At 53.4% G+C, this 11,596-nt stretch overlaps 1 protein-coding gene across 1 annotated transcript in view; it reads left to right on the forward strand.

Moving 5' to 3' along the window:
* Positions 1-365: 365 nt before the first annotated feature.
* Positions 366-11,596, forward strand: part of AGRN (agrin) — a gene marked incomplete at both ends in the record, with an annotated part of 25,745 nt that continues 14,514 nt past the window's right edge. The window contains 12 exons of the mRNA XM_009084241.1: positions 366-511; positions 686-791; positions 1,260-1,373; positions 3,505-3,669; positions 4,454-4,597; positions 4,700-4,824; positions 5,466-5,571; positions 6,492-6,875; positions 7,027-7,161; positions 8,441-8,568; positions 10,857-10,971; positions 11,279-11,398. Of these exons, the coding sequence (XP_009082489.1) occupies positions 366-511; positions 686-791; positions 1,260-1,373; positions 3,505-3,669; positions 4,454-4,597; positions 4,700-4,824; positions 5,466-5,571; positions 6,492-6,875; positions 7,027-7,161; positions 8,441-8,568; positions 10,857-10,971; positions 11,279-11,398 (1,788 nt within the window). The remainder of the gene's footprint in view (positions 512-685; positions 792-1,259; positions 1,374-3,504; positions 3,670-4,453; positions 4,598-4,699; positions 4,825-5,465; positions 5,572-6,491; positions 6,876-7,026; positions 7,162-8,440; positions 8,569-10,856; positions 10,972-11,278; positions 11,399-11,596) is intronic.

Below are 11,596 nucleotides of genomic sequence, written 5' to 3' on the forward strand. Positions count from 1 at the left end.
GTTTTGGGGTTGCCTGTGCTGAAGAGGCTAAACCCAGTGAGGTTTGGATATGTTTTAGGGTTCCCTGTGCTGAGGAGGTTGAACTCAAGTGAGGTTTGGATGTGTGTGTGCAGCTGTGAAGGATTTGGGGTTGCCTGTGCTAAGGAGGTTAAACCCAGTGAGGTTTGGATGGGTTTTGGGGTTGCCTGTGCTAAGGAGGTTGAACCCAATGAGGTTTGGATGTGTGTGTGCAGCTCTGAGCTGCTCCCCTTGCCCAGGATACATCCCCCACCAGGAGATGGCTTTGACCCCATCCCCTGTGCCTCCCCCAGCCCTGCCCTGCTGGTGGGGAGCCCTGTGTTGCCCGTGGTGGTCCTTCCTTGCAGAGTGTGGCTCGGGGGGCTCTGGCTCTGGCGACGGCAGCGAGTGTGAGCAGGATCGGTGCCGGCAGTTCGGGGGCTGGTGGGATGAGGACGCCGAGGACGATCGTTGTGTGTGTGACTTCACCTGCCTGGCAGTGCCACGCAGCCCGGTGAGCACCTCAGCCACCCCAAGGCTGCCTCTGCACGCCTTGCTCCCTTCCTTTCTTCTCCCTGCTGGTCTTCCTGCATGTTTTCCAAGGCAGGAGAGGACATCCCATGGGTAGACAAGTTGGTTTTCTATACCAGGCACTGCACTGAGTGGTTTCTCTCCCTGTTTCTGGCAGGGGTGTGGCTCTGATGGTGTGACCTACACCAATGAGTGTGAGCTGAAGAAGACAAGGTGTGAGAAACGCCAGGACCTCTATGTCACTAGCCAAGGAACCTGCCGTGGTGAGTCCCTTGATGGTAGAATCATAGAATCAACCTGGTTGGAAGAGACCACAAAGATCACTGAGTCCAACCCTACCACCGTTACTAGACCATGGCACTAAGTGCCACATCCAGTCTCAGCTTGAAAACCTCCAGGGATGGTGAGTCCACCCCCTCCCTGGGCAGCCCATTCCAATACCAGCCACCCCCAAGACTGGCACAAGTTGTGTGAGTGCCCACACTGCTGCCCTTTCCCTGTGGATAAGCATGGAAGTGCTTGTTGAGGACACACCAGTGTCCATTTTGGTTTGCTGTTCCCACCCTGTGCTCTCCCTGGCCAAGGGTTGGACCTCATCACCAACATCTCCTCAAGGCCCATGTGGTTTTGCAGGAATGATCTTAGCTGCTTCATCCATACCTTGGCCATACATCCCCCTGTGGTGTCCTGTGTGCCAAAACCAATCCCCATCCCTCTGCTTTCCTCTGCAGCTCTTGCCACAACCCCCCCACCCCTCCTGGTTGTGCACTGCAGCCAGACCATCTATGGATGCTGTCCAGACAACATGACCTTGGCACTTGGAGTGGGAGCAGCTGGATGTCCAAGTGAGTGGAGATGATGTTCACACCTCTTAGGGGGAATGAAGGACTTTCAAGGGGGGCTAGAAGGCAGGAGAGATCAGGCAGAGGGAGGATTTGGGGTCCCATCCCAGGGGAAATAAAGGATACTCTCTCTGTTCATAGAATCATGCAATCATCAAGGTTGGAAAAGCTCTCTGAGATCATCAAGTCCAAGCATTAACCCAATACTGCTGTGTTCACCACCAAATCATGTCCTCAAGTGCCACATCCACATGTGTTTTGAACACTTCCAGGGCTGGTGACTCCCCCACTGTCCTGGTCAGCTGTTCCAATGCCTAACCACCTTTTCCATGAAGAAATTTTCCCTAATATCCATCTAAACCGCCCCTGGCACAATGTGAGGCTATTTCCTCTGGTCCTGCCACTTGTTAGCTGGGAAAAGGGACTGACCTTCACCTTGCTCCAGCCTCCCAGCACGTGTGCTTCACCTTCTGTATCTACTAGTGATGCTCTTGTCTTTCCAAAAGCTCTAAGTCAAATTCCAGGCCTAAATCCCTTTGAAATGCAGGAAGACAGGATGGTGGCTCAGAACTTGGCTGGTGCTGAGGCCCTGCTGGATGTCCCAGACTGTGCCCTTGGTGCCTTCAGCCCATTGCTGGACTCTTAGGGCTTTCAGTGCCCTGAGTGCCAGGAATATTTCACGTGTCCTTGCACTGCAGCCTAGGGTGGATCAGACCTTGCAGGTTCACTTGGGGACCTTCCAGAGGCCACCCCAGGACTAGTGGGTGACTGCACTGTGCAGGCAGCTGAGCTAGCCAATGCTTCATTAATATTTATTAGCTCATTATCAGAGCCAGCAGGAGCACTTTGAAAGGCATTAGCAAACTCTCTACAGCTGAGGTTGTGACTGCCTGGTAGAGGAGACACATCAACCCATGGAGACATGACTTGTGTTGTGCCTGGGCTGGGCTAGTGCCTTCTGGGTGAGGTTGGAGTGCTGGAGGGTTAAAAAGCAGTGCTGAATGTCCAGAGAGGTCCTGGCAGGGCTGTGGAGGTGCTGCAGGCTGAGGTGGGAGCTGGAGGAGCAGATGAGGTGTGTGCTGGCCAGAGGAGATGGTCAGGGTGATGCCAACAAGGACACAAGCACTTCACTTGCAGCATCACTCTGGTAGTGATGATCTTCTGATGAAGATCCTGCCCTTCAATCCATGGGCATAGTGTTCACAGCTGGATTGGGTAAAACCTTGAGCAACCTGCTCTGGTGGGAGGTGTCCCTGCCCAGGGATTAGGTGATCTCTAAGGTCCATTCCAACCCCTTAACAATCCATGAACAATCTATGGCACAGCTGCCTGGGATTCAGTATCCCACCAGTTTCTGTCCCACCTGTGTCTCTATGTTGGCAAGAAGTATAAATCAGGGGGGAATGGCCACTTAACCAGGAGCTGGAAGCTCCTGGGGCAGCTTTATCCACAGCCATGCCATTTCCCTGCCACTGCCACCCTCCCTGCTGCTCCCCAGCTCTCCCTTTCTCTCCCTGTCCCTTTTCCACTGCTCCCTGTGGATGCAGAGAGCGTCTCTCTGTCTCTCTTTGGCTCATTTCCCTCCATCAAGTTCCTAATTAATGAATTAATAATCAACTTCTAATAGCTTCCTTCCCCTTTGATGTTAATGAGAGAGGAGTTCTTGATGACAGCAGGTTAATCCCTGGAGGTTTAGTTCCCCCTCGGAGCAGGAATAGAGGAGAAATGTTGAGAGCAGGTGGTGAAACCAGCAGGAGACCTCCCTCCTGCCTTGGCTGAGAGCTTGGGGGCTCCACACTCCATCCCTCCACCCTGACACAGCCCCTGGGGTGTGTCCACCTCCTTGTAAGTCATCCAGTGGCTGTTAGTCCCATTTTAAGTCACCTCCAGTGGCTGTTTGTGCTGTTGTAAGTCATCCAGTGGCTATTTATCCCATTGTAAATCATCTAGCAGCTGTTGGTCCCATTTTAAGTCATCCAGTGGCTCTTTGTCCCATTATAAGTCACCTCCAGCAGCTGTTGGTCCTGTTGCAAATCACCTCCAGCAACTGTTGGTCCTATTGTAAGTCATCCAGTGACTTTTTGTCCCATTGTAAGTTCTTGGCCTGGACTCACCTCCTTCTCTCTGCTCACAGGCACGTGCCAGTGCAACCCCTATGGATCCTATGGAGGTGCCTGTGACCCTGGCACAGGGCAGTGCTCCTGCAAACCTGGGGTGGGAGGCCTTAAGTGTGACCGGTGTGAGCCAGGATTCTGGAACTTCCGAGGCATCGTCACCGACAGCAAGAGTGGCTGCACCCGTGAGTGTGGGCAAGGCTGGGCACCCCTGGGCTCCACAGAGGGGCTGAAGGAGGCTCAGGGGGAGGTTGGGCTGGTTAAAGCCATAGTCCCAGTGTTGGGCCCATTGTAGGTCACCTCCAGTGGATGTTTGTCCCATTGTAAGTCATCCAGTGGCTTTTTGTACCACTGTAAGTCATTCAGAAGTTGTTTGTCCTATTGTAAGTCATCCACTGGCTGTTGGTGGCATTGTAAGTCATCCACTGGCTGTGGGTAGCATTGTAAGTCAGCTCCAGTGGCTGTTGGTCCCATTCTAAGTCATCCAGCAGCTGTTTGTCCTATTATCAGTCATCCTGTGTTTTTTGTCCCATTGTAAGTCACCTCCAGTGGCTCTTTGTCCCATTGCAAATCAGCCAACAGTTGTTGGGCCTATTTTAAGTCAGCCAGTGGATCTTTGTCCCATTGTAAGTCACATCCCATGGCTGTTTGTCCTATTGTAAGTCATCCAGGAGTTGTTTATCCTGTTTTAAGTCATCCAGTGGCTGGTGGTCCCCTTGTAAGTCATCCAGTGACTTTGTCCTATTGTAAGTCATCCAGTGCTGGTTGTCCCATCATAAGTCACCACCAGGTTGTCCCATTGTAGGATCACAATCTATAGGACCAAAGTCAGAAGGTATTGGGTGGAGGGAGCAGCAGTGATCATGATCTTCCCTGGATCCTTCTCATTCTTGTCTTGGATTTCTGGGGGACCTGAGTGAATGCTGTTGGCTCCACAAATCCACCAGTAAATTTTCCCTTCTTTCCCAGCTTGTAACTGTGACCCAGTGGGCTCAGTGCGTGATGACTGTGAGCAGATGACTGGGCTGTGCTCCTGCAAGACTGGCATCACTGGCATGAAGTGCAACCAGTGCCCCAATGGCAGCCAGCTGGGCACAACTGGCTGTGAGAAAGGTAAGGGTTTGGTCCTGGGAGAACTAACATGCACTGGGAGGAGAGGGATTTTGGGTCCTGTATGATTGGTATGTGCTTTGTTGATCATCTCTTCTCCCCTAGATCCATCAGCCCCCAAATCCTGTGAGGAGATGAGCTGTGAGTTTGGGGCCTCCTGTGTGGAAGTCAATGGCTTTGCCCACTGCGAGTGTCCATCCCCACTCTGCTCAGAGGCCAACATGACCAAGGTTTGGGGGAGAGGCAGCCATGGGGGGCTCAGGGGGTGTGCAGGGACCTGGGGCTGGTTCAGCTGCACTGGGCAGAGTGATCTGATGTCTCTCTGCCCATAAGAAGCAGGTGGGCAGGTCTGGGCACTGCCTTGGTGCGTGGGGAAGGGTGAAGTGCACATTGTAGATGTCCTCCAACCAAGCTGGATGCTCCATGCCCCACCTGGCACCTCTAAGCTTCCCACAGGGGAGTTCTTGATGACAGCAAGTTAATCCCTGAAGGTTTAGTTCCCCCTTGGAGCAGGGATAGAGGAGAAGTGTTGAAAGCAGGTGGTGAAACCTCCTCCTACCCGGCAGGAGATCTCCCTGCTGCCCTGGCTGAGAGCTTGGTGGCTCCATACTCAATCCCTCCACCCTGACACAGCCCCTGGGGTGTGTCCACCTCCTTGGCCAGGCCTCACCTCCCTCTCTTTGCCCACTGGCATGTGCCAGTGCAACCCCTGTGGCTCCTATGGAGGTGCCTGTGACCCTGGTCCCTCTGGTCAGACCATCACTTCTGTGCCTCAGAGGGACCTCTGAAAAATGCTTCCAGTGTTTAGAAAGCAGTGGATCTTGCTTGGAGGAGGACAGAGGTGCAGCTGATGTTTCCCTCTGCCTCCCAGGTGTGTGGCTCTGATGGTGTCACTTATGGGGACCAGTGCCAGCTGAAGACCATCGCCTGCCGCCAGGGCCAGCTCATCACAGTGAAGCATGTGGGGCAGTGCCATGGTGAGTTTCTGCTGGGCCAGAGCCACCTCTGTGACCTGCCACGAGCCCTAGGTCTTGGCTGCTTCCCCCTGCAGCTCCTCACTGTGCCCTGACTTCTCCTGCCACAGCAGATGCTCTGCTCAGGGCAGGTGCCTGAGGGTTTCCAACATGCTTCCTCATGTCATGGGTTTGCAACCTGCTTCCCAGTGGCTCAGCCAGCTCTTCCCAGACCTGGCAAAGGACCTTTTAGTTGATGAAAAACTTCCCATGAGCTGCAGTGTGCACTCACAGCCCAGAAAGCCAACCAAATCCTGGGCTGCAGCCAAAGAAGTGTGGGCAGCAGGTCAAAAGAGGTGATTTTCCCCCCCCCACTCTGTTCTGCTGAGGCTTCATTTGAAATACTGCACACAGTTCTGGTGTCCTCAACATCAGAAGGACATGGAACTGTTGGAGCAAGTCCAGAGGAGGCCACAAAGCTGATAAAAGGACTGGAGCACCTTCCCTATGGAGACAGGCTGAGAGAGTTGGGGCTGTTCAGCCTGGAGAAGAGAAGGTTGTGTGGAGACCTCAGAGCAACCTGCAGGAGCTGAAGGGGCTCCAGGGAAGCTGCAGAGGCACTCTTGGTTAGGAACTGCAGTATTAGGACAAGGAGCAATGGGGATAAATTGAAAGAGGGGAAATTTAGATATTAGGAAGAGGTTTTTTATTGTGAGGGTGGTGAGACACTGGGACAGTTGCCCAGGGAGGCTGTGGCTGCCCCAACCCTGGCAATGTTCATTCCAGGTTGGATGAGCCTTGAGCAACCTGCTCTGGTGGGAGGTGTCCCTGCCCAGGGCAGGGGGTTGGGGCTGGATCATCTTTAAGCTCCATTCCAACTCCTTACCATACTATGACACTGTGAGCTGTCCCTCCTGACCTGCCCTGTTTGCTGCTCCTTTCAGAGTCCATCACTCACACGAGCCATCCCTCTCCACCCACACCTCTGCCCACGCTGCCCACGGACAGGCTCATCCTTCCTCCACCCCTGCACTTCACCACCCGAGCTCCAGAGCCCACTGAGCTGCCTACCAGCTCCCTCCTGCTGGAAGCCAAGTCAACTGAAAGAGTTCACCCCACGACAAGACGTGTCACGACCACCAGACCAGTCACTACACCGTGGATGACCCATGGGGTGTACAAGACCACTGTCCGCCCTCTCTCCACTGCTCCAGTGGTCTTGGCCACCACTCAGCCTGCCTATGGGGAGTCAGGCAGTGCAGAGGGCAGTGGAGACCAGGAGATGGGCATCAGTGGGGACCAGGAATCCAGTGGAGCAGGCTCTGCCGGTGAGTGTGTGCTCTGAGAGCACTGGGTGGGTTGTAGACTCAACCATACCCTGTGTGGCACCATGAGATGAAGCTGTGTCTCAGGCTTGTTCTCTGGCACAGAGGTGAGGTCTTACTGCTGCTGGTGAATGCTCCTCTTGATGCCCTGCAGGGGAAGAGGAGGTGGAGGAAGGTCAGGTAACGTCCACCCCAACCATTGAGAGGGCAACGTGCTACAACACCCCACTGGGATGCTGCTCTGATGGCAAGACTGCAGCTGCTGATGCAGAAGGCAGCAACTGTCCAGGTGAATTTGTCCTGGGGATGGGCTCTGGGGTCGCTTTTGGAGGGGTCAGGACCAAGCAGAAAGTGCAGGAGCTCATGGAGAGCTGCCCAGCAGGGAGGGCAGCACAGTTCCATGTCCAGTTGAGGGCTGGTGTGTCCCTGAGAGGATGTTCTTGGGGATGTGCTGAGCCATGGTGGCTTTGCAGACGTGGTGCCCACCTTACCCAGCCCCCAGCAGCCACCCTTGGTGCTCAGGTAGTGCCCATCTGCCCCAGCCCCTAGCCCTGCTGCTCAGGTGGGCACTGCTGCTCACGTGAGGAGCCCAGAGCACTGCTGTTTTCTTCCCTCAGGTGACCACTTTCTTCCTTGACTGCTTCAGAATTTGGTCAGTGTTTTGCCCACCTCACCACTGGCACTAGGGAGATGAGGGAATTCCTTGGATTCCCTATTTTGGTCACTGGAACCAGGTCCAGTTTGGTGCTGGGGCAGGTAGGGAGAGCAGCTGGAACTGAGCTTCTGCCCCTCACTGTGGTTCCTGAGGGTGTGTTCTGCTCTCCTGACCCAGGTGGGATCTCCCTTGCCTACTGACAGACCTTTTCCACATGCTCTGCTCTGGCAGAGTGTGAGTTGCCCTGTGCATCCATCTCATTACCCTAAACTCTGTTGCTCTGGGGCCACGTCCCAGATATTTCCTCACTGAGGTCCTGTGGAGTGTCCTTGTGGTTTCCAGCAGGTTTCCTTTTCCTCTGGGCACCACATTTCTCTTTTAACCCATGACAAGACGTCTGGGAACCTCCTGTGTGGTTACCCACAGCAGGATCCCTCTATCCTCTGCATCCCAGAGGAAGAAACCCACACCCAGAGTTCCTGTTGTGGTTTGGCTCTGCTTTGGCAGGGTCTGTCCTTCCCTCTCCCTGCACAGATCTTCTCCTTGTCCAGAGCTCCTGTTTCTGCCTCCTGTGGCCTGTGCATGCCCTTGTATGATCCTGGAATGTTGTGTGTCCTGCTAACCTGTCTCTCTTGTCACTCAGCTGGTGCAGGGGGGAGGCTCTTCGGGCCGGAGCTCAGAGGAATCCGTCTGGTAAAACCTGCCATCTCCAGCCTGGTCTTCCATCTGCTCCAGCCCCTTCTGATACTAATCCTCATGGCACTTCCAGACCCATCCAGACTAACTCCAGCACTGGCACTACCCACACACTACCATCCCCTTCCCCCAGGGACTCGGATGCTCTCAGCCACACACCTCTCCCTGCCCACAGGCCAACTAAAGGTGTTTGTCTTCTCTCCCCTTCCTCCTGTAGCTACCAAAGTCTTCCAAGGAGTCCTCATCTTGGAGGAGGTGGAGGGCCAGGAGCTGTTCTACACACCTGAGATGGCTGACCCCAAGTCAGAGCTCTTTGGAGAGACAGCCAGGAGCATTGAGAGTGCGGTGAGTTCTCTGTGCTTCATCTGGGAGATGGTTGGGGATCTTCTGGCCTTGGCAGAAGAAGAAGAGACCCTGTGACACCGGAGTCATTGAGTCACAAAGCCATCAGGGTTGGAAAAGCCCTCTGAGACCACTGAGTCCATGTCCCCAGGTGCCACATCCACATGTTTATTGAACAGTTCCAGTGATGGTGATTCCACCACCTCCCTGGACAACCTGTTCCAATCCTGACCACCCTTTCCATGAAGAAATATTCCCTAATATCCAATCTAAACCTTCCCTGGCACAACCTGAGGCCATTTCCTCATCCAGTCACTTGTCACCTGGGAGAAGAGACCAACTCCCACCTCACTACAACCTCCCTCTGTTAGCACTGGGTCAAAAATGAACCCCATGGTGATGGAACTGGTGGTGGGACTGTTCAGACAAGAGGTTCTTCCTTAACCCCTTGATTTCCCCAAGTATCCTTATTTCCAGGCAAAGCCCTGAGCCAAAAATACATCCAAAACTCCTTTACTCTCCAGTCCAGCTACACAACCTCTTGTGTAAATCCATCTTCCACCTCTAAGGAGAACCCCCTGCATTACCAGCTGTAGGAGCAGGTGGATTTTGGGTGGCAATCCCAGCCCTGCCTGAGGTCACAACATCATCCTGGAGCCTGCAGTGTGGTCCAGCAAACACAAAGCATCTTTGCAAGGGCATTGGCATATTTAGAGCTGGTTCCAAGCTGCATGTAGAAGCTGCCAAGCCCTCAGAACACTCATCCAAGCAGATGTGAGCCTGGCACATGGACCATATGCCTCCTGCACTGCTCTAGCACAATAGCAGTGTTTCCCAGTGCAGGCTGAGGCAGCAAACATGTTCACAAAAGCTTAATTCACTGCTTCCATCCACTAAGGGACTTGACTGGTTTGTGTTTTCCCAGGCTGAGGGACATGAAACCATGGCACAAAAGTCATCTGTGGGCAGAGCTGAGAGCTCCTGTGCTGCACAGATGTGTTTTCCCTCTGCAAATGCTCATGGATGTGATGTGCTCCTTGACCCCTGTGATCACTATTCCTAATTTAAAGGGGGATACTATCCCATGGGGACATTAATCAGTTAATTACTGCCTTTGCCTTGAAGCCAAGGAAGGGATTTGGTGGCATCTGTGGCATGCTGAGAGCTCCTGTGCTGCATAGTTGTGTTGTCCCTCTGCAACTACCTGTAAATGCTCATGGATGAGATGTGCTCCTTGACCCCTGTGATCACTATTCCTAATTTAAAGAGGGAGACTGTCCCATGAGGCCATTAATCAGTTAATTACTGCCTTAGCCTTGAAGCCAGGGGAGGGAATTGGTGGCCACAAGGCTGACCAGACAGCTGGCAGGGCTGGCAGAGCCCTGACTTGTCACTGTCATTGTCTCCTTCGTGTGACTTCAGCCAAATCCTACAGTATCCAAGTCTTTCAAGGCAGGCAGGTACTTAAAGATGCAGACTAGTGTCTTTTGGGATTTTCCCAAGTGCCTAAGCAGGTTTACACAGCTTTAGAAGAGATCAAGGGAGACTTAGATGTCACACAATGGAAAATCCCTGGATAGACTGCAAGGTGTCTGTGCTCTGGTTCTTCTCTGCTTCTCCTCATAGGTACCATGGGGATAGAGCACTGTCCCAGATTCTTCCATGGGTGTGTTTCAGCGTTATTATTGGGCACTGGAACAGCTCTCCAGGGCAGTGGTCACAGCCCCAAACCTGCCAGAGCTCAATAAGCATTTGGACAACACCCTCAGGCACATGGTGTGATCCTTGGGGTTGTCCTGTGCAGGGCTTGGAGTTGGACTCGATGATCCTTGGGAGTCCTAACTCAGGATATTTGTAGAATCATAGAATTTTAGGGGTTGGAATGGAGCTCAGAGATGATCCAGTGCCAACCCCCTGCCCTGGGCAGGGACACCTCCCACCAGAGCAGGTTGCTCAAGGTTTTATCCAACTTGGCTTTGGACCCTGCCAGGGTTGGGGCAGCCACAGCCTCTCTGGGCAACCTGTGCCAGGGTCTCACCATATTCAGTGATTCTGGAGCCTGTTCTTCCCTTTGCCTGCAGGCCATAACGAACAGGGAGCACTTGGAATTGTCCCTCTACCTAGCAGAGCCCTGTCCTCTCTACCAGTGGGATCTTGCAAAGGATTGGATGCAAATCCCTATGGGTTGAAACCAAGGAGCCTGACTGAGACTCAAGATCCTTCCCTGCAAGGATCCATCTCCCAGGATCTTCACATTAACCAGGTTGTTCTCTGTTCTCCTTCACCACCAGCTGGATGAGCTTTTCCGCACTTCTGATGTGAAGAAGGACTTCAAGAGCATCCGAGTGCGAGACCTGGGGCAGAGCAGTGCTGTCCGTGTCATCGTGGAGTCCCACTTTGACCCAGGTAGGAGCATTCCCTGTGGCATCCCCATCTCCCTGGGGAGGGAACAGGCATTCCCAGTGGGATTCCAGGCTGGAGAAACATATATGTGGTGAGGAGATGGAAAGAACCTTCTTCAAATTTGCTGGGGTTGCTCTGTCCAGCAAATCATGATGTGAGAAGAGCTGGGAGGAGGTTCACCTTAAGCTGGTGCCTGGAAGGATATTCCTCAGGGAAAGGAGGGGTTTGGATGCATTGTGGAGAGGTCATTGTGGGGAAACTACTAGGTGGGCTTGCATCTTCACTCTTGCCTTTCTCCTTTCTCCTCCAGCCACATCCTACACAGCAGCTGATATCCAAGAGGCTCTGCTGAAGCAAATCAAAGCTTCCAAGAAGAAGACCATCCTGGTGAAGAAGCCCCAGCAGGAGCATGTCAAATTCATGGACTTTGGTGAGTCCCCTCTGTCTGTGGTCAGTCCCTCTCTCTTGGTTTAGGCTTACAGATGGACAGATTGGCTCTTCTGCTCTTGCCAAGACTTTTCATCTGTAGCAATAAGCCATCAAATGCTTCCCCAGGCAGTGTCAGGGTGTAGAGGTTAGTACAGAATCATGGAGGCATGGAATGGTTTGGGTTGGAAGGACCTTAAAG

Source organism: Acanthisitta chloris, unplaced genomic scaffold (assembly GCF_000695815.1).
Source record: "Acanthisitta chloris isolate BGI_N310 unplaced genomic scaffold, ASM69581v1 scaffold1961, whole genome shotgun sequence".
Classification (NCBI taxonomy): Eukaryota; Metazoa; Chordata; class Aves; order Passeriformes; family Acanthisittidae; genus Acanthisitta; species Acanthisitta chloris.